Source organism: Ornithodoros turicata, chromosome 7 (assembly GCF_037126465.1).
Source record: "Ornithodoros turicata isolate Travis chromosome 7, ASM3712646v1, whole genome shotgun sequence".
Lineage (NCBI taxonomy): Eukaryota > Metazoa > Arthropoda > Arachnida > Ixodida > Argasidae > Ornithodoros > Ornithodoros turicata.
Window position 1 is genome coordinate 28,234,394 of NC_088207.1, and position 23,484 is coordinate 28,257,877.

General features: G+C 46.5%; 1 protein-coding gene across 1 annotated transcript; it reads left to right on the forward strand.

Annotated features, from left to right (window-relative positions):
- Positions 1–6,341: 6,341 nt before the first annotated feature.
- LOC135400544 (protein GVQW3-like) lies at positions 6,342–6,806 on the forward strand. The gene has a single exon (XM_064632381.1). It carries the CDS (start codon positions 6,342–6,344, stop codon positions 6,804–6,806), a length of 465 nt encoding a protein of 154 aa, XP_064488451.1.
- Positions 6,807–23,484: the final 16,678 nt, after the last annotated feature.

Genomic DNA, 23,484 nt, shown 5'->3' on the forward strand with positions numbered 1-23,484 from the left:
TACATCGATCGAGCGAGACACATGCGTGGCACGTTTGATTCGAGTCTCGGCTCGACAACGGCACCTACGAGTCTCGGCGCGGCATGCATCGACATGGTGTTGATAAAAAATTCGGCCGGCTTGCGATGCAGCCACCACGTATCGTACTTTTTATATCATCGCCCAATGCACATAATCCTTTTCTTTGCCAAAATATTACTGATGTAAGCCTTGCTTCCTTCCGACAAGCCATTTGCAGTGTCGATTGGTCAAACGTGTTTGCAACGACTGCTGCAGATGTGGCCCCTGCAGATGTGGTGTTTCCCTTGGAGTATTAATTGATTTAACACGGACCTTTGATTGTATTGATCATAATCGTCTTCTAGCGAAATTATATAAGTATGGTTTTCGAGGTCCAATACTAACTTTACTTACATCGTACTTAGCACATCGTCTGCAGTACGTCCAGGTGGGGGAGGGGGGGGGGGGGTAATGGCAGGATAGGCTCGCCGTTGTTGGCCACACAAGAGTGGGCGTCGTCACGACTATAGCAAAAAAAGAAAGAAAAAGAACACAAAACACAAAGAAAGGACTGACGGATGGATGGAGGATAGAGGAGGAGGATGAAGGATGGGGATGCGGTGAGGGTGCACGAGTTCGTCGGGGAGAGCAAAGTATTAGATGGGTCGTTGAGCAAGGCCTGCCTTCTGCAGAAAGAGAATGAGATTTCTTGCTTTGGCGGAACGTTCGGCAGAAGAACCAGCGGGGTAGAGGATGTCCGCTAGCGTGCCCAAGGTGCAGCGAGGGAGATGGGCTTCGCGCGTAGAATGGTATGCTCGGCAGCTTCAGTACGACTAGGTAAACAGTTACAAGTCGTCGGCTAAGCCAATAACTGCTGGTGCCCTCCATAGGGCAGTATTCCGGGCCACTACTTTTTAGCTTATATAGAAATGATCTTGTTAATATACCGGCAGATGAAAAATACATCTTGTATGCGGACGATGTTACGCTATTGGTTTCGTCTAGTACCATTGAAGACGCGATTGAGTACACTAACATAGCGTTAGGTAAAATTCATCGTTGAGCACATGATAACAAGCTAAGAATCAACGCTAGCAAGGCAAAAGCTATTATGTTTCGACACCTGCCGATCTACTGCTAGGTTTCGATAAAATACAAGTTCTAGACAACGTTAAGGTCCTGGGAGCTGTTTTCACTAGCCACTTCAGTTGGGATGATTATATAAAAGCTCTAGTTATTAAGCTTTCTCGGATTACAAGAATTATTTCCCGTAATCGTTACCTGCTCCCAATTAGGGTTAAGCTTTTATTATACAACTCCCTGTTCTTATCGCATTTAAATTACGCCCACATTGTCTGGGGCACAACTACCTTCGGCAATAAGAACAAAAACCATAAGTTACAAAAAGAAAAAGGTTCTACTTGCTATAGTTAATCAGAACCATCTGCATCGTACAGCAGTGTTACTGCTGCAGTTTAACATTATAAGTATATTTAATTTATATGTTGTAAAGTACTCGAACGGTATAAAAACTAGACTGCAATAAATGTCGCTAACCTGCATGCAGTGCCTTAGCAGGTCTACGACTGAATTCGCATACCTATTCTAGTACGCATTTTGAGCATTTACATATTTCTAGCTTTCGCATACAACATATGGTATGCAAAGTTTAGGTACTACATTAGCAGCTGACTATAAGAGGTATTGACCTTTCACGTATCTCTCTGAAGCAGCTGCTACCAGCCATAATTACTCAAAATTAAGTTAGGTATATTTATTTTTTCTGCCATTATTGCCACTTTGTTTAAATTTTTGTGTTTAGACCAGTATTTAGTAACGTCTGTAGTTAGTCTGTTTTGGTCTAGGGTGTGTTTTACTTTGTTATCAGTTTCCCCGCTGCTCTCACCTACAGCTTTTGAGACCGCGGTGGGCTCGTCACCTTGCGGCTTCCCCCCCCCCCCCCCCCGGCCCCAGCCATCGGTGAATGGAAAATAAAGAATCGAATTGACTTGAATCGAAAGAGCGTGTAAGAGAACGAAGGAGGAGGGTGCGTGTCACCCATCTCTATGGCAGGGCCGATTACGCGACTCGTGACATGGACCGGCGCAGCTAAAGTGGCTACAAGCAAGTGGTGGTGGTGGTGGTGGTGGTGGTGGTGGTGATGGTGGTGGTGATGGTGAAAGGGCTCGCCATTGTCGGCCTCACAGAGGTGGGCAACGTCACGGCTTACGCCCTGGAGAATGTGTGTCCTAGTGGGTCGACTTCTAAGGGGGCTGTGCCGACATATGCCTGCAAGCGTCTGAGGAAAACCCAGGAAAAACCCCTGACAGCAGAGCCGAAAGCAGAAAGACACGGGGAGCTGCCGACTGCCCAATGGGATCGGGCCGTCCGTCCGAGGTTGTTTTCTCCGAGTGTCTGCAAATCTGATCGTGCAATGAAAATGCGCCGGACTTCGAAAATGCTTTGCATGGTGGCTTCTGATCGACAGCATGGCGAACGAAACAGTTTTTTTCGGTGTGATATGATAGCAGAAGGAAAAAAAAAAGGGGGGGGGGGAGTTAAGTCACGACAAAGTCAGACTGGCAACCCCAGACCACTTAGCCGCAATTGAAATGACTCATAAAAAGAGGAGGGAACACAGTAGTTGGAGGCCAGGAGACAAACACCCCGAAACACACTTGTCACAAACGAGGGACCAGTAAGTGTCACAAAATGTCAATCAGATGCGTTTCTTCATGGAAGCGTATAGGAGCGCTTTCAATGCAGCCGCTTGATGATTGAATGGCTGAGGACCCAGGAGTTTTACAAGGTCAAATGGATGGGCGTCCAGGCTAGCCAGACTTGCTTCGAGTGTCCTGCGACTGTCAGGCATACTTGGAGCACCTGAGGAGACGTCATGTTACGTTACGTTGACTTGACACATTTCGGAGTTCCAATCCAGAAAACTCGATTTCTCGCGACAGAAAATTGATCAAAGTGCTCGTACGTCGTGGCAAAAGTTCGCGGAAGGTAGGTGCCGTGGGCTCCGCGATTTTCAGACAAGGAGATTTTTTTTTAAATAGAATTTTGTGGCACGTTTGGTGAAACACTTCGTGTATTGCGACCATGCTGCACTACTTCCAGTTTGTTCATTCTATCACATAAAATGGATGCATTTTAGCGTACTCTACATACACACAGAGATATACTTGGGGACGAGTGCCGTTAATCACGTTTCCTTGCGCCCTTCCCTGTTGCTTGAAAGCACATTTGCAGTTCCCATTCCCATTGTTGCCGTGTGTTGTCTTTGCTTCCCTCTATATCTAATAGGTGGCAGCCTTGAGGCCAGTCAATGTCAACATTGGGGAACTGTTCTCGCTTATTTTTTGGCCCTGTGCAAGTTTACACAGGGAGTACCAAGGGATGTTTCTGTACACATACAGAAACGATGAATGGTCGGTGTTGTTATTGTATTCCCATTCTTCTTGCCGTGAAGAAAACCAAGTCGTCCGCCTTCGGCAGTGTAGAAACCTTAGACAGTCGACAGTGCACGAGACAATGTTTCTGTTGTAAGGCCACGAAATGTGCGTCGAACGAAGCGCCGTATAGTCGTAACCATCGGCAATGCACTGACGCCGGGTCTGCACGGCAAAATCTGTACACTCTTTGTTACAGTCAATCGTTTTAAAGTCAGCAAAATGAGCCGGACACAGAACTTTGTGACCCATATCTCATGGGTCCTATAGGGCCCACCAATGCCGGCAGCCGTGTTGGTTCGTCCGTCACAGTTGTGGAGGAGAGAAGAAGAAAAAAAAAAAGAGAAGAAGAGGAGAGCGAAGGGCAGAGGGAAGAGTTTAAAATGGCACCGAAACGACTCAGGGCGCCAGGGGATCACAGGATCAGAAGGTGGAAGCAACGCATTAAAATGCGTTCCAGCCAATTTTTTATGAGTAGATACTCTGTGCATTTTTTAGAGAAAAGCAGAGAAATATGTACAGCATTTTGTCCGTGGATGTCAGAGGCAAAGGGGGGGGGGGGGGGGCTTTGTAATAGCAGTCGTCATTTCTTCCGGATTTCAGCACGGCGGCTTCGCAGCTTGTTGTAGTCTGAAACTCGTCCCAATAAGACCACGAAAGAGGAGCTGGAAGTCCTCAAGCTTCACACATGTTTCTTTCTTTTTTTTTGCGCGCGCGCGGGCTAAGGATTCGGTGAAACAGGACGACAACCTAAGGACTGGGCGGGTGAACGTTGATGCCTTTTCTTACCAGCTCCCGTGGCATATGGCCATACGATGATTCCACGGCGAGACTGGGAGGTGACCCGGCTTCGAATCCGGGCGCCAGTTGTGCTGTCTCGGTGTTTTCCCTTGGTTTTTCTCGGACGCTTTAAGACAAATGTCGGCACAGCTCCCGGTGAAGTCCGCAAAGGACGCGCGATCCCCTGCGATAGTCGCGACGTTGCCGACTACGGCAAGCAGTCCCAGTCACCATCATCGACGCCTTTTCTTTCTTTTTGTCCATTGTACACAGTGCTCAGAAGCATTCGGGGATGTTAGTCGAAGGTCCGTTAAAAATTTCTCTAGGAACAGAAAAGTGTACCAACTTGTGCCAACTTGAACGGGAAGAAACAAAAAAAAAAAAAAAAGAAGGAAAAAAAAGCGGAAAAGACGAGAGGAAAACGGACGGGGATCTCGTGGGAACGGGAATTGTGGGGTTGTTATTAGTCCTATAAGCATCCAGAGCGGGAAGGAAAAAAGGAAAGCTAATCACTGGTAGCGTGCAATCCGCAAAGGCCGAAGACTCCCTTATGGCTCCACCACTGATGACCAGAGCCAAAATACGAAATAAGCAAAACGATGCCGTTATGAATTAATTACTGTGCCGCCTATCTATATGCACACTGTAATGAGCACAGCAGAACATCGGATCATCATCGAACTTATGCACGTGGCTCCATGCAAGTAGTACACAGGAAATTTCTCCCGAAGGACAACGCATTATCTCGTCGATCAGCCAGTTGACGGGGCTGCAAATTCTTTTCGTAAGTACCGTGCGCTTACAGGTTGGAAGCACAATGCATTTACCTGAAATACGGAATCGAATTACATTCTTAAGAGGACATGGGGGGCACCTTGAACACACACATATATATATATATATACCGTAAAACCTCGTTAACTCGGATCATACGGGACCGACGAAAATGTCCTAATTATACGAATGTCGAATCATCGGACGGACAACAAGATATGAGGTGAACCTTGCCGTTATCAACGTACCTTTATTGTGAAAATAACTGCGAGTGTGTGGTTTGCATTGTACCAGAAATCTGAGCCTCTAAACCAACTTTTCTGATAGCTGCAGAATGCTGCGCTGCTTCGGCACCGACGCTGTGCACCGCAGCAAAAGTCCTCCAACACAGCACCTCGTCCGAATTATCCGAATTTCTGAATTAACGGGAGCCGAGTTATCGAGGTTTTACTGTATATATATATATATATATATACATACATAACATATAATATAATAATATATAACATATATTAATAATAATAATAATAATAATAATTGGGTGGTTACGTCGCGAGACAACTGAGATATGAACAACGCCGCAGCGGTCGGTCTGTGGATTGCTTTTGCCCACCTGAGGTGGGCATATATATATATATATATATATATATATATATATAATATAAAATATATATATATAATATAATATATATATATATATATTTAGCTCTTTTGTCCCGAAGAAGGCGGAGCTTCCGCCGTAACGTCGACATCCTCCCTAACTTTTATGATTTTTAAGTTTTAATAAACCCCTTTTTTGTTACTTCCCGTACTTTCGTCTTCTGTCTCCCATTTATTTCAACTATATATATATATATATATATATATATATTTGTAAGTGCTCAAACGTCGCAATGCCAGTGCTGGACAGCTGTTTCGGCCTTATTGGGCCATCGTCAGCAGTACGCAGGCAGGTAACGTTTGAGCGGATGGCGTCAGAATGTCACGTAGCACGTGATTCCTCCTGTCAGGGTATGCTAACACACCACTGAAAGTCATTCCCTTTTTCCATTTCACGGCTTTTTTCTCTTATATATATATTACCGCGTGATATGAAATACCACCTTCCGTATCTGTCACGCAAAACACGAGGGGTGTTCAAGTCAAACCGGGACTTTCTGTCCCCTGAGTGTACAAATGGGTCGCGCTACTTCTTTTTCACACGCGACAGGCCTCCGCGTTCACCACTCGGTGGTCCAAAGGTTGTGCAAAACAGAAGACACGTGCTGGAGAAGATGGCCGACAACGAGGTGAGCGCGCACATCGAACAGGGAATTGTTCGCTTTCTCGTGAATGAAGGCGAAGTTTCTCGTGAATGAAGGCGTAAAGTCATCTGAAATTCACAGAAGACTTCAGGCCCAGTATGGCCAAGATACACTTAGCCGCAGCAAAGCGTTTGAGTGGTGCAATCGGTTCCGAGACGGCCGTACATCAGTGCAGGGCGATCCAGGCCGGGACGGCTCAGAGCCCAGTCTCAGAGTTCCTGAGAACATTCTACTTGTGGAGCGCCTGATCCTCAAAGACCGACGGATAACATGTCTCCAACTGACTCGAAAGATGGACCTATCTGTGGGAACGTTGAACACTACCATTCATGAACACCTCCAGTCTCGGAAAGTTAGTGCCCGTTGGGTCCCGAGGCAGCTGTTTGTGTTTGACTGGCAGAGAAGACTGGAAATCTCCCAAGAGCTAAGGTACCGTTTCGACACTGAAGGACAGCCGTTCCTTGATCGGATCATCACGAGCGATGAAAAGTGAGTGTACCATTTCACTCCTGAGTCTAAACGGGCATCAAAACAGTGGAAGCATCCGGGCTCGTCAGCTCCCAAGAAGTTCCGAAACACCCCGTCTGCGGGCAAGGTCATGGCCACGGTTTTCTGGGACAAGGCTGGCGTTGTTCATGTTGATTTTCTGCCCAGTGGTACCACCATCAATGTGTGCATATTACTGCCAGGTTCTCAGGGATGTGCATAAGGCGCTGAAGCAAAAGCGGCCGGGCCTCATCACCAAAGGAGCCCTCCTCCTACAGGACAATGCACGCCCGCATACCGCGCATCTCACGACACGCACCTTACAGAAACTTGGCTGGGAGTTGCTGCCACATCCCCCTTACAGTCCAGACCTCGCCCTCAGCGATTTCCATCTCTTCGGTCCACTGAAGGCATTCCTTGGGGGCCGCCACTTCAGCTGCGACGACGAGGTCAAGAATGCTGTCCGATCATGGCAGCTACGCGCCGGTAAGGATTTCTACGCTGCTGGCATCCAAGCCCTCGTGAAACGTTGGGACAAGTGCATTAGTGCAGCTGGAGATTACGTTGAAAAATAAAACTAATTTCTCGCCTGTAAGTTAATTTTACTTTTGCGAGAAATGATAAGTCCGGGCTTGACTTGAACACCCCTCGTACTTCGGCAAGGGATCGAATGATTCATATACTCTGGCGGGGCACCGCGAAATTTATGGATACTTTGCAGGTTTAACTATTTACTGAGAACAACAGCATAACTTTCCTTTATCGCATTCATTCTTCATTTCTGATATGCCCTGCCGTAGCCATGAACATTAATGTGAAACGTCCCTTTGTAATGAAATAGCGGGTACAACGCAGAGTACGCGCAAGCAAATATTGCATGGTGTCATTTCCCCTTGACATTCTCTATTCCCCTTGACATTCTTTCCCATGCGATATTACCGGCAACAAATCACCGTTTCCTTCTGCATCATATAACTGTGGAAATGTGAGTAAGAAAAAGAACTACGGTTTTTTAACGTTGTCGTTTCGCAGTTGTTACTAACGTCTTCTGTAAGTGCTAAGGCATAGACATCAAACATTTCTCTGTCTTTGCCAGCGGACTGTGCGTATCATTGTTAATATGTGGTTTGCGTTTACAACATGCCCAATTTTCCCCTCATATCCAACATCGTAGCCACACGAAATAGTCAAACGAAATATACCATTTCCTTTAGTACATCGGAAGGTGTTTACGACAAGGGTTACGAGAAAATGATAAGCCAATCACCCTGTTTCTTTGGAGCGGGTAACACCACAGAGCTAAGCTTTGCGTTTGCTTCTTTATCGATACGATAAACGAAGTTATCATTTTTTTTTTTTTACATCAAGGAAGTTTAGTACATCGGAAGAACTCTACGAAAACGATACGATTTTGTAGAGTTCTTCCGATGGTACTACACACGTTATTGTAGAAAGCATTCCAGTCGTAGAATCGAAGAGGTCTCTGCAATTACATGTCTCGTTATTATTATTATTACTATTGTTAGGATGATTATTATTTACATTTTTGTAGCTACAGCATTTCATTTTCCTGTGACTCAGAGTGTTTCATTTGCTTTTTCCGTTTTACTGCGTACAATAATTTCTATATAAAGGCCCAACCGCATGATGCGTTTTGCCGCGAGGCGCTTTGTAGAACGCCGAGCTTTTTTCTCAGCGGCAAACGACGCTGCCGAAAAATGCCCAAAGCTAACCGCGTGCACCGTTTTACAACGGCGAATGGACGGCGTCCCATGCGAACGTTTCCTTACTCTCTCAACGAAAGGAACTCCACATATCCTGATAAACACTTTTATTGCAACTGAAAAAGTCTCAAACACAGGTGCTTTTGAGTTATAACATATTACAACGAGCAAGATACTGCAGCGATGCGCACTCACGGAGCCATTTGTTGTGAATGCCGGTCCCGGTATTCACAAGGCACCCTAATAGGGTTTATTCACTGACGTCATCTCGCCGCCATACTGTAGGTCCCTCGAAGTTATGTTCCCGCATTAGTTCGCTGCTATATGCTTTTTGGGTAACTATTAACTTCGAAAACATGGAAATTGCTTGGATATATCACACTGCACAATAACTTTGAAACACCAAATATACGGTGGGTGCAATATGTTTAGCGGCTTGGATGGGACCTACAATATGGCGGCCGATGCAGCACATCTGCCTGCAAGCGACAGTGGCGGTCTCCTGCGGATGACGTCACGGGAATAAACCCTATACACGGAGCGAACGCAGCATTTCAGTTGACGTCTTTAGCAGTCTGTTGCAACACTTCTCTTTGTGTTTTGCATGTTGGACGTTCACACAAGAATTGCGTTTTTAACATACACAACAATCTTCTGATTTTCTGCAGAACGCGATCCACTCGAGCAGTTTGGGCGATTCCGCGTGCCGCCATCTATGGGGCTTCCTGAAAACCTGCGCAACCGGACGGACCTAACCCGAGGCTAATCTCTGATTGGCCACTAGCGCGCGTCGCCTCCACCTGTTCCGTTCAGCTGTCATCATTCCCTTAATCTATTGTCACATCATGTCATCTCATCCTGGCTACAGTCATGACGCAGCCCACATTCGTTAGGCCAACAACGGCAAGCCAGTTTACGTCACCACCACCACCACCACCACCACCGTTCCGTCGGCCATCGCCGAATACCTACTCCTTTGGGACATCGGAGCTAGGCAGCGTCGCGTTCCTATTTATCGCCATTGCTGGCTGCCGCTCGCAAAACGCCGCGGAAGGCCGCTGGAGACTGCGCTGGAGAAATGCCTCATGCGGTTGGACCTGAAGGAGTGAGTGAGTGAGTAAGTGAAAAGAAAAAAAAAAAAAGAGAAAATTGGCACCACCAACGGGGAAGCCGGCTATTCCATACCACGTAAACAACTCTGAACACATGAACGTTCATAGGCACTTGGAGTGCAAACACTCAGATACGAAGAGTCACACAAAGTCACAGCAGTCAAAAAAGAAAAAGGAGGAAAAAGAAACGGAAACAGAAGTACAAAAGTCAAAACTTATCGTCAGCACCAATTTCACCCAGGAATGAAACCAAGGCAACATTAAATTTTGCAACAATAAAACTTTAAAAAATCAACGCATCGAAATAAGGAGCATGCAATAGAACAGATACATACCTAGAGGTAGACATCACTACATCATTTACTAAACAAGGAAAATTCAACAAGCACGTGCACCGGAAAAGGAAGGAAAAGAATTACATTGCGACAAGGGGTGGTCTAATTGTTCCTACCTATTGTTTTTGTGCTTGTTTGTTGTTTTGCGTGGTCATTGTTCTCTTTTGTACTGTGCGCAAGAAGATTATTGCGGGAGTAACAACAACGTTCTCCCAGAACATGCACATCCCTTATAGTTCACATATGGCAAGACGGCGACTGACCACAAGCAGTTCCCGCTTGATCTGATATTATTTCTTTGCTTGGCGTTTACAAACCAGAGCTCAGATAACTGCCTAAGGCAGAGCCCTCCCCAACTTTCATTCGTGGCACCCAGAGGAGCAACGTTTCCCTTTGCACCTTTATCCCCATTTCTTTAGTCTTATTTTTGTGTTCCCTATTCTTGCACAGTATATCTACACATATTGGCGAGTGCGCAAGATGCCTTGTGGGAGGCAAAAGAAACAAAAGCTCACTGATAACAGGGGGTAAGGCCCGGCACAGATGACATTGATGAAGACGCCTTCTGATCCTGGAAAGCCCTAGGCGTCAGCCCGTTCGAGATCTGTCACGGCATTAGCTCTAGGCTTAATTCTGTCGGCCTCCCAACAACAGGAAAGGGAGGGAGCCGTCGTAAACGATGCTGTGTATGTGCCATAGAGAAAGCGTGGTTTTCATTCGGAAATTAATGGCGTTTGATCTCGAGGCACACAGAGGGTACTCCTGGGAGAGGACACTGGTTTCTTTAACGCTTATTGAAGTTCACAGTCGAATGCGTACTAGGTACACGAGGGTGGAGACAGTCTAAAATGCTAAGATTGCTCTTTATTCCCTTCAGTCTCAAAGCAAAACAAGATGCAAAATTGTTTCTCCATTCTTACTCACTTGACCCGCCAGGACGTCCTCACACCGTGTTTTATTGAGATACAGAGAGAGTAGTTAACATTGTAATTGATAATTAATATCTCGTTTAATATCTTACGTGGTTTTAATGTAAGTAGCGGATACCATGCGAGAAGATATGGTATGGCGGGTATTTGACCTAAAGCGAAAAAAAAATCCTATTAAAAAATCTACTTGTCTGAACAGTATGAAGTCAACTCTGTTTTTCTCGGGGGAGATTTTGCCATGACTTCTGAGCATTTTTATAAAATTTAGTTCGCGAGAAATTGAATATTCCCAATTGAACTGCGAAATTTGCCAAGTCGACCTCGCGTTTTCTTTTTTTTTCTTCTTCTTCTTTTGCGGAAACAGAAAGCGCATGCCGGATATACCCCATTCTATTGCGCAGACATCCACTTTTAAAATGACAAAAGTTGAAAAAAAAAAAAAAGATTGCGTAAACTGTCGTTTCGAGGCATATGTAAATTGTTGGCCGCCCTCAGATCTCCGAAAGGAGCGATGCGAGGAGGCCATGTACCTGCCCTTTCACTTTCCCTTTTCGAACCCTCTACTGATAACGACAGCATGGTTGCAACAAAAAATCATCTATCTGAAAGAAGAGCGAAAGGAAAACAGGAAGGGACAGGTGATCGTTTCGTTTTTCTTCCGATTCTTGCAGCATCCCATCTTGCATTAATTTGAAGGAACACTGAGCTCGGCCGACAATTTGCCCGCCCCGAAACGACGTTCATGGCTTTTTTTTTTTTTTTTTCAGCTGTTATCAAAGGAGGAAGAAATGTGCAATGTGTACAAATGTGTACAGTGCAATGCGATAAAGCTGATGTGTGCTTTCTCTTTCTATAAAAAAGAAAAAGAAAAAGAAAATCAGAAGAAGAAGAAGAAAATACCAGCTCCCGTGGCATAGTGGTTAGGGTGATCGCTTTCAACGCCGAGATTGGGAGGTGACACGGGTTCGGATCCTGTCACCGGCTGTGCTGTCTGAGGTTTTCCCTGGCTTTTCCGAAGACTTTCCAGACGAGTATCGGCACAGTTCCCCCTGATGTCGGCCCAGGACGCAAACTAACCCCCCTGTCCCCCTCTCCTTCCTGCTGTCCTCTCTCTATCGGTCCACTTCTGTACGTTCCTCATAGCTACAGTTGCTTCGCGGCGCTAACACTGAATTTTAAAAAAATCATAATAATGAAACAGACAAAGAAAGGCGAGGTTGACTTGGTAAATTTCGGAGATCGTATAAGAAAATACAATTTTTCCGAATTAAATTTCATAGAAGTTCTCAGAAGTCCTGGCAAAATCTTCCCCGAGTTAAGAGTTTACTATACCGCGATAGTGTTCAGAGAAGTACATTTTTAACACGCTTTCTCTTTTTCTTTTTTTTTTCTTTTTTCACGTTACATGTAAACACCGTATATATAATGTAAATTCAGTTCGATATGTTCCAGATGAACTTCGATCCCCTTGTTTGTTCGATCTCCTCGTAAAACAGTTTTTTCTTTTCAACCATGAAGGCCAATATTGATCGTGAAGTCCATAAATCTCTATTTCCTCTCTCCCCGATCCTGTAAGAAAAAAGGAAGCATAAAAAGTACTTGCTGCCCTTTTATTAAGTTATTCTTGGCTTTGTTTCTTCCTTCGTTTCGTACGTGCGACAAAAAAGCTGTCATTCCTCGACTAAAAAATGCAGCACACAAGGACGAGAAAGCGCGCTCTCAGAAGAAAGCTAACGTGAAGAGTGTTACATAATTGAGAATGCACTTTGATGTGCCATATAAGAAGACGCTCTGCAAATGCTGCTCTTTGAAACTAACGCAATTTCCTGCATACTAACGCGAAGAAATTTGTCGGTAGAGATAGGACGACGTAATGCCATTTTTGAGAAGGGGAAAAAGCCTGGCTCCTGTAGTAATTAATGCACTCCCAATATTGACTTAGCTCCATGCATGACACTAAACACCGTGCTGCACAATGAGATTGCAGCGCTCTACTCACATTATCCGTAGATCTTGCGGTTATTCTTTCAATGAGTTGACTTTTGCCGACATACCGGTATCCATAACGCGCAGCTGGTCCTTCCATGATGCCACAGACGCACCGCACTTGCACACGGTCAAGAGCGGAAAAATATTGTTGAATATTCGACATCCTCCTTCATTTCGAAAATAAGAATACGGGGAAGCGTCTCCTCGGTCCCCCAGAACTACGCGCAGCTTCAGCAGACGTAGGAGTATTTTCCACAGCCTGGCATATTATGCAGGCACAGCGAAGCACCCCTTTCCAGAACTTCATGTTTGTGAACCGGAACACACGATATCAGCAAGATTGCTCACATGTGCAAATTAAAAAAAAAAGTTTATCATCGCAATTAGTACTGTATCGATGTTGTTGTGATATTAGGAACCTCTCCGCACCTTGTCTTGATGTGCTTTTCCCGTGTTGTGTATTGACAACTTCCTCTAACAATGCTGTGCTAGCCAGCTTCTTTCTTGTTTTTCTTCTTTCTTGTTTTTATTGGTGAAATTAAAAGAATGGAATGGGGTTGCCGAGCCATTATAGGAGTGGGAATTGACCACGCCTTTCCATTCCGAGGAATTGAAAGGAATGGAATTGTAACAAACTCCATTCCTCGGAATGGAGTTGGAATGGAATGGGTGACCCCATTCCGCAACCCTGATATAGATCTTCACCGCATGGCACGCTGTGCGCCAACCATTGCCACATATTATAGGGTTATCGCTTCTGATGCAAAAAGAGGGGGTGGCGGAGCACGCCTTTTTGTGAATGTGGAATATATGATAATTGCGAGGTGGTGGTGGTGGTGGTGGTGGTGGTGGTGTTTGTGACGAACCGGCTTGCCGTTGTTGGCCTCACGTATGTGGGCTGCGTCACGACTGTAGGCAGGATGAAATGATATGGTGTGATAACAGATGAAGGAACGATGACGCCCGAAATTTAAGATTTAGGGCTGTCATTTCAGAGTTGCCGGGAAGTTCGAGCAGTACTTATAGCCTTTGGGCGAGGCCAGATTCCTGGGGAAAGTAGGTCCTGTAGAAAGTAGAAACGAGGCTGCGAATTTTGGAGTGTCTTTCCGCGAAAGAGCCTTTGGGATGTAGGACATCATCCACCGTACAGTTCCTGCAATGGCCAAGGTGATAATTGCGAGAATTGCCCCTCTCTCTTCGAATCAGAAGCGATAACCCCATCAGTCGTGGTAGTGGTTGGCGCACAGCGTGCTATGCGGTGAAGGTCTGTTTTAGAGTGTATAGACCTGTTTCTGCGGGCCAGGGGGCGCGAGTGAGCAGCAACGTCAGCGTCCCAAAATCTGCAACGCGTGGTAGTTAGCAGACGACGGCGGTACTTCCAAATACATGGTCTCGAGTTGTTCGCACTTTGCAAGATGCACCGCTTTTCCAGCGAATTTCCTACGGGTTTCGTAGCTTTCCTTGGCGCCATGCCGCTTGAAACAGCATGCAAAACCCGCTAATGAAACTACCTACTGTTGCATCCGTGGCCGCTTGGGCCCGAAATGGCGCTGTGCAAACTTTGCTGCAACAGCCCGGAACCCGCGCAATTTGAAGTTCGCTGGAATGGGATTTCGAACTTAGACCCTTCATTTTGTACAGGGTTAGAGATACAGAAATGTACTGGTGTCGGTACGCTGTATACGTATTAAATACATTGCTTCCTTTAAACCATTGCAACCAAGCGACATCATCGCATATCTCCGTTCTGTTTACTGGCGTTCCGGTAAGGCTATCCATAAAATTGGGACTATCGTAATATGTACAGTTGCAACCGACAAATATGAAGATACTTCAATAATATCTCCTCGAAGGTGAGACGCCGAGTCGATGTTCTCCTACTCTATGGTTGTCGTAAACCCGTGATATATTGATGGTACCGCTCGAAGCTGAGTTGACAGGAAGTGGTTAACCATAATGCGGTTCCTGTGTGCGGCTTTGCTGTGGATATATTCCTCGGTACCGTTATCTTGCGGCGCTTTCGACGACATGTTCGTTGGAGGACAAGCACCTTCTTGTTTATGGTGATTCGACTGCGCAGTCTTTTGAAGTGCAAGAGAAAACATAGTGCCTGGACTTTTATAGCGTACTCCGTGTTGATGTCCTTTAAGATACTTCAGGTGTCGCATTCAGGCGACAGAATTCATTGCTTTCACTGTAAGTAAATCCTGCTGGCCTTAAGGCGTTGACAGCATGTGCTGACAGCGTCAGCGGATTGGAAATTTGTCGGTGCCCTGCGCCGTGATGCTGTACCCGTTCTGCGATGCTGCTCTCTGTCACTCTTTCGCCAACGGTGGCAAGCTATGTTAGGTTGTACTGGTGGAAAAATCCTCTTACACTCTAAGAAAAAAGGGTGGAAAAAGGTGGTAACTTTTATAGTTACCACCTAGGTCAACATAGCGTCTGATAAAGGGTGTAAAAGGGTGGTAAAAGCAATTATCATATATCCAAATTGCTACAAAAATGCGTACGGCCCCCTCGCTCACCGAATCAGAAGCGGTAACCCTATCATTCGGGCCAGAGAGTGAGGTAGCAGGTAGAACTTTGCAACCTTTTTAAGCACAACATATGTGACAACTATTACCTCCTAAAAGGTGTAACTACTACACCTTTTTTTCTAAGAGTGTAAGATATGCTACGATGGCAAACTTTTGTATGCAAACACATCGTGGTTATTCTCTGTCATCAAACTGCTCTCTCTGCATCAAACTCTGTCATATTCTACCGCAGCCAAAATCTAAACATAACTGATGAAGGTCTTTGACTAATATTTAATTAATTGTTTAGCATGTGATTGCTGATCAGAGGTATTTATTTGTTCGCCCGACTACAGTTCGTGAACGATTGCAAGGCACACGAGTTATCTGACTAATTAGGAAGGTTAGTTAAAGGATAAAAAGGAAGGAATAGATATGCTGATTGCCATCTTTGCACGACATTCATTAACGAGGCTATACAAACTTGATGAAAACGTCTCACCCAACCGTAATTTCACCGTACGAGGGGGATACCCTGTCAACAGCACGCATGGCCGCTACGTGAATCCCTATACCATACGGCCGGCGAAATATAAACAGAATATGTATTTGCTAAGGGCGGGTCGAAACAAAAAGGTTCGTCGGAAGGACGAAGTTAGCCAGCTGTAAAACGAGCCACGTCGAGTCAACATTGATCAGCATCATCAGCGATATTACCTTTGCGGCACGCCGACCTCTGTTTGCTCAAACTGGTTCCTGAATTCAGTCTGCGCGAGAGACACACAAAAAGAAATAAGGGAAGGATATTCCTGTTGTTGTTATTCCTTCTTTGCTCGACCTCAGCATGCATATTGGAGGTTCGTGGAAACGGTTGACCGTGCTCCCTGGTAGCAGTGTGTGTTCCCGGGTGCGCTTATACCGAGGATTACTCCTCTGAACACTGGAATTTTCACACTGTAGCTGGTACCCCCTTCCAGAATACCAAGCTTCCCTCAACCTCCTGGGTCAGCTTAAATGGTGTATGACACTTGGCCCCACTATTTCGTGGATACGAGTAAAAGATGGTGACGTACCACCTGCAATGAAAGATGAAAGTCACTGAAAAGGTTAGCCAGCTGTAGGACTCGAACCCACATCTTCTGGATTCGGTAGGCCAGAAGATGTGGGTTCGAGTCCTACAGCCGCCTAACCTTTTCAGTGACTTTCATATTTCATCGTTAATTTCTTAGGCAATTTGAGGCTTTGTATGTATTAGTCCTTTCTATGTTGTTCCAGCCTCAGAACGTCAGTTCTCTGTCAAGTGCACATGTCAAGTTTCGTAGCAAAGGAGTGCGTAATAAACCCTAGAAAATACCCTATTCAAGGAGGTCAGCTGTTTGCGTTCCTCCTCAGTTTTCCTCTCTTCCCTATTACCGGTGGTGTGACTTCATTGGTCCCTCCCTTAAATAATGGGGTAATAGCTGAACGTGAGGCTGACGCGGGAGAGGACTGGTTATTACGAGGACAATAAGAATGTCAAAGAAAATTGTTTAGAACGCGTTTGTTCTGTCCCACTGTGGGCCCTGCCCACATCCCCTGTCCGTGTCGACGTACCTGGAGTGTCCTCGAAGAAAACTGCGTCGACGGTTGATCTACGGCAGCTCACTTTGCCAGTATACTTGACAGCGATAGAGGGAGGATTCAAGTTTTCACCGACGCATCAACGACGCATTCCGTCTCTGCTAGTGCCTATGTGATCCCGCAGTTGTCGGCTGAAGGATGTGCAAGGCTGTCACACCGCACGGCGGCGGCGGCGGAACTGCACGCGATTTGTATGGCGCTTGTCTTCATTGCATCCTCTCCATCCCCAGCCCACTGGCCCATCTAGTCATCTAGCAAGTCATTCTTTACTCTGCAGGATCGGGCTGTCTGTCTCCAATGGTGCATGACGTCCTTGAAGTGTACCCCTCTGCCGTGTCACGGGGACACGACATCCTGTTGCAGTGGGCCCCTGGCCATTCCCGGAAATGGTTCCCGGAAATGAGGCTGCGGACGCAGCTGCCAGGCAAGCCCATCTAGCGTGTGTCGTTCGCACGCACCCCGTCTACTTCGCAACACACATACACACATACATTGGATGAAGATGAGGTGGGCGATTCTACTTCACAAGAGGGGATGCAAAGAGCACGATAAACGCAGTAGTGAAGCGTCTGAGCACGGAACACTGGCGTCGATGCGTCCCATCTTCCTCACTACTGCGCAAAGTGGATCCGGACCTGTGGTTTCTAATGCCCTCAGCGTTCCCCCGGGCCGTTACCTCCATCGTTTACCGGCTCCGTCTCAATGTGCCATATACCGGCCGCCGCCTCTTTAAACTTGGGAACGTTTCCTCACCGAATTGTTCTCAGCGCGGAGTATTGGAGGACACAGAACATGTTATCGAGGCCTGCCCTCGATACAGCGCGCCCCATCGTTCCCTTGCGGCGGCACTAGCCCGCCTCGACAATCGCCCTTTCTCCGTTGGGAAGGTTCTCGGCTGCTGGCCTGCCCATTGCCAGGTGACGGCAGTGCGCGCTCTTGTGGACTTCCTTACTGCTTCGAACCTGCTTGACACACTGTGACAACTTCTGTGGCACTGTGTTCGCGCGGTCTCTGACATTATGAACCAGTGAGTGTTTCTCGGTGCCTAACGTCTCCCCCTTTCCTTTTCCCCTTTCTCCTTTATGCTTTCTTCTGCTTGACTCACTCTACCTCTTTACTGTTTGTCTTTTATCTTTTTTCTGGCTCTATGTTCCACCCATAAACGCGTTTTGGAGTAGCTAATCCTGACTGGGTCGGGACTAACATCTACATATTTTTTCTTTCATTTCCAATTCCAATTCTAAATATCGGTTATTTTGTTTGTCATACGCAATCTTATCAGCAACATTCTACGGGTAGGTGAGGATGAGTCTGGAAGGACGCCTCCAGATTCGTTATTTTGAATCACAACACAAAATTTAGAACCTCCTTTCTGATCTTCTCGCTTGAATTCTGTTTTATCACCCCCCCCTCATTTATTTGTACATAATGCAGCCTTAAAAAGGGTATAGCAGGAGTAGGCGTACATTGCGGGTGAAATCATTAAGAGATAGTTCCCTAACCGTACCAGGAATCCACAAACAAGCGAGGAAAGAAACTATACTTGAAAACATCAATGCGCGAAAAGAAAGGTACAATATTCAAGGGATGCGCACTGCGTAGTGACGAGGGCTGTGCAAAACTAAAATTAGGCGTCCTTAAGCCTGATATCCTCCAGTATGTCCTTCCAGCAGTGCCTCATGTCTCATGTAGAGTATACAACCACAAATCTCCAGATTCCCTGCAGAATACTGCAGCTGGTTTTCTTTGGACATGGTGGGACATCCTTAACTATACTGTCCTCCTTTTGTACATGTCGTATTCAGCATTACATTTATTCTCGTGTTCGCCAGTAGAATTCCGCCCAACCTGTCACGTCATGTTCATACAGATAATCGAAGATGCCTTATAGTTGTATAATGCTAGTAGGGGGACCACCACCTCCTCTATCTTCCGCATGTCACAGTCTTCAATGGTCATTGAAACGAACGGCCATTGAACATGCGCGTAGCGCCTTCAAGCGTGCAAATTGTAAACCTGTCAGGGAGCATTGGATCCAATGCGCTTTGAGAAGTTGGCAAGTCGCACGCTTGGCGGCGCTATACGCCGATGTTCAATGGCCATTGGTTTCTAGTCATCATTGAAGACTGCCCGTATGACATGTTCATGAGACAGTTCTGACTTTTCGTTTAGCTATCCTGAAACTGCTCGAGGACTTTCATGTCCTTATATAGCACATCAACTAATTGTACAAAGTTTTGACAAGAATTGTTGTGTATTTGTGTTGTGTATTGCTGTGTATTTTAGTTGTCGTTTCATACTTCATGCGGCCAATGAGCAAAAAAAAAAAAAACGGAAAGGGTGAGGCCAGTGTACTTGCCCTTGTTGGTATTTAGAAGAAACGCATCTCCGCAGCCCACAATACATTGTTGTGTTGTATCTCTATTTGTGTGTGTGTGTGTTAGTAGAAAACATTATTTTGCACTGCGTGCGAGTGCGTCCCTTCATTTTCAACTTCATCAACTATTCACTGAACCCTGAAAAAAAGAAATCTTTATGTAAGACTAGATTCAGCATGTTCGTTACGATACTAAGAAAATCCCACCAGCTGCGCAAGAATGTGAAAAAATAAGTTAAAAGATCGACAATTGACCATTCAAAACCTTTGCCCCTTCTCATTTATTGTACAGAGTGGCCCCGAAAGCTGGTCTGGGTGTTTGTTCGTGGACCCCTGGTTTGGTCTTGGATGCCACTATACCACATGCTTACGTATTCCCCATTGATCTTGACGTGCCAGTCCTTACGGCGAATCGACTGGTGGATCTGGATCAAGCACCCGAATCCGCGTCACAGAAGAGCAAGGTCCGGCACGTAGGGATCGAATCCGGATCAACCACCGAAAAAACAACCACGCTCCGGCTAAGCGCATGGCGAAAGTCCTCGACCCATATTTGGCATTGGCAGCGGCCTCGGATGATTCGTCGCACTTCATACTGAATTTGTGCTTTCTCGGTAGAGGAAGGAAGAGCGCTCCGTCGCAGAGCGAATTGGCCTCAAAAGTCCAGTGAAACATGCGAATCCAATCCGCATAATCGGTGAATAGCGCTGCGAACCAGCCATTCGAATTCGCCCCTACTATCTTAAATAAAATGTGCACTCCGGGCTCGTGGATTTCCTGTTAGCTCGGTTCAACATAGAACGGACATCAACAATGGCCACCATCCAAAGAATTCAGACCAGGTACAGGTATTCTTTGGATGTCCTCGGACTTAATTAATGGCCCAGAGCCAGGCCTTAAGGACACTGCTTGTAATCTTGGGGAGCCGTCGGAAGAAAGGAACGGGACAATCCATTTTCCCACTCAAAGGCAGAAGCAAGTTTAGGGACGTGAACCAATTTGCTGCGGCAAAGGCAGGTCTGATTCGATTGATCGCGACTCCATCAGCAGCCGATGAATAGCTTTCGCTTGATACAAACCTTGGCAATCATGCGAGGAAAGGTTTCTTTTGTCACACAGAGGGAGTCTTGCGCTTATTTCGATGTTGAACAGAACTAATCTCCGCCTTGACGAATGAAGAGCCGTGTCGAGGTCGTATCGGCTCGATATGATGCTTCGGTAGATGAATTTTGTCCTAAAGAGGGCTTAAGAGCCTTGGATGTCTTTGGTGGAAGCAGATTCGGTACATTAGAGCTCTCATTAAAGCGACGGTCGCATATGTTCCGACGTTAGTCGATTTGGAAACTATGGTGTCGTTTTATTCCTCGTGGACCACTGACAACGCCACCTAGATTCCTCGTCTCCTTCCTTCGCTACGTGGACATATAAAGTCAGAATTCGTCTGCTATACTGCGAGTCGCCGTTGTGCGAATTCAACAAGTCGCAAAATGATTGCGGCTAACTTGTAACCTGCACACCTAGATATGTCGACAAAAAGTGCAACGCGCTTTCCAGAAAATACGTTTTGAGAAAGATATGGGACCGTTTTGCGCTTTACTTCCAAGTTTTCCTATTTCGTACTCGGGGACGTTCAATCACTACTCGCAGACCACGGTGGTTCGTCTTCATGGCCACGACCGCTGAATGCACGTTCGTGATTGGCTTCCGGCATTGAAAACAGGATCCTCATTGGCTGACTTTTAGTTGTTACGTCACGTCGACGAGTAAGCAGGCTTTCTCTGTTACCACCAGGGTTGGCTACCGAAAATATTATTGTTTCCGGTTCCGGTTCCGGCAACTGAAAAACTCGGCTTTTCGTTTCCGTTTCTGTTTCCGTTTCTGGACGATTCTCGGTAGCGGTTTTTGTTTCCTTTTAAGAATTTCGTTTCCGTTTCCGTTTGCGATATAATTTCAGTACTGGTTTCAGTTTCTCATCCGGAACTCGTGCTGTCTGGTTTTGGCTTTTTCATGTCAGATATTCTAGCTACATAATGGATGCAAAAGGACAGCCACACCAAACACAAACACTGAAGACAAAGTTCACTAAGACAAACACAAAAACACAGACTAAGATAAACACAAAGACACTTGCAAAGTTCGTCACGAATCTTATACACCGCGAGTAAATGTCTCTCTCTAAGGTTTCACCAACGCTGGTTAACTTTGAACTGAGATCAAGGGTTGCTAAAACTTGAAGTTAACACTCAAATCATTTTTAAAAACATTGGTTGGTGACGTGATAAATGTTTCAGTGCCAATAACTCCCTTTAGTGAAGCAAAGTTAAGCGTTAAATGCAAGTTAAGGGACCGTTGATATCGGTTCATATGTTAATCACCGTTGGCGAAACTGGGCCTAGGTTGCGGAAATACATGTCTTTAAGTTTCAAAAGTCTGCGCCATCCAAAACTTTCGCGTCCATCTTGCTGCGATGTGGGTTCAACACAAAAGAAAGTCCCGCAAATAAACGAACGAATGAATGAATCAAATATGACTGGAACAACAACAACAACAACAATAAATGAAGAAGTAATGATGACATGGGATGTTTCCCCGTGATAGCCACAGGACCCTACCCCACTTCACAGTGGCTAATATGAGAGGATGAATTATGGTGAGAGTGAAGCGACGACAGCTCAGAGTTCTATTTAGAGCTCTTCGAGGAGTCCAGTGGCTTGCATGAAAGCAAAAAGGGAGCGAAGAGCCCGGCACTGATGCGCAGGGGAGCTCCATGGGCCAAGTACTTTGGACAGGCTGAATGGTCTATATGGTCGAGGAGTTCAAGTTGGCGTCGAGGTACCCGGCATTCACACGTGTACCGCTCACAGTCCTCGATGATATGGAGGATCGTAGCTGGGGTTCGGCAAGCTTGGCACAGCGCCGTGCTACTGTAACCCAGCTTAACACGGAACACAGGGGTGAAGGCGATGTTGAGTCGTAGACGCCGTAGGAGTGTCGTAAACCTGCGAGGGAAGCCACCTGGCATCCTGAATGATAATGACGGGTCCACTGCATGGAGGAGCGACCATTGAGTGATGTCATGGAGCCATTGCTGCCGGGCCAAGGGTGACACCAACGCAGACAAGTAGGAGCGCCTATCTCCGTTGGAGAGGATAATGGGCACGGCTCTAGAGATACGATGGGCCGCAGCAGCCGCCAAATATGCCTCTTCGTTGCCCTGAATGCCGGTGTGGCCGGGGACCCACTGTAGGATCACCCGGTGTCCCTGTTCGCCGAGAACCTTGAGCGCCGTCATGATACTAACTACCACCGAGGCCAACGACCCGCGGATGCCCATGGTTCCTACACATTGCAAGGCTGATTTTGAGTCAGTGTATATCACCCAGGAGCGGGGAGGGTATTTGGAGACAGACTTTAGAGATAACAAGATGGCATACAGCACCGCAGAGGTCGACGAAGTGCGATATGACAGGCGGAACCCACATGATAGTGACTCCTTCGGTATCACAAAGGCAGCGGAGGAGCCATCCGACGTAGACGAACCGTCTGTGAACACAGCCGTGCGGCCTCTGTACTCTGTATCCATCATTTCCAAAGTAGACTGCTTGAGAACCGAAACGGGGATCTGGCTCTTCGGCCCCAGGAGGCCAGGGATGTGTTTCGAGAGGGATGGGCTCGGCAGTGTCCATGGTGCCACTGAAGGGGCGGTCGGGGCAACAGTGAAGCCAGGGATGTTTCCAGATGTTGCTGTAACGCATAGCGAGAGTTTACTGTTCTTCCGCCTACGTAGCTTTTGAACCAGAGGATGGCGCCGGTGGTGAGCGAGCAACCGTAGGTAGTGTCGGATGGTTTCTCTTCGGCGGAGGACATCGATGGGTATTTCCCCGGCGTCGGCTATCACCATCCGTGTCTCAGCGCTGCGCGGGACACCAAGGCACATCCGCAGGCTGCGTGCCAGTGTACACTGAAGCTTGTGTTCAGACGTGGCTGATATACCCTGCAATACGGGCAAGCTGTATAGCAGGGAGCCGCGAACCAGAGTTTTGTGCAATTGTGCAGAGTTGGAACAATTGCGTCGGGATGTCC

Coding starts and splice junctions, on each gene's coding strand:
- LOC135400544 (XM_064632381.1), top strand. CDS start 6,342: ATGAAGGCGAAGTTTCTCGTGAATGAAGGCGTAAAGTCATCTGAAATT.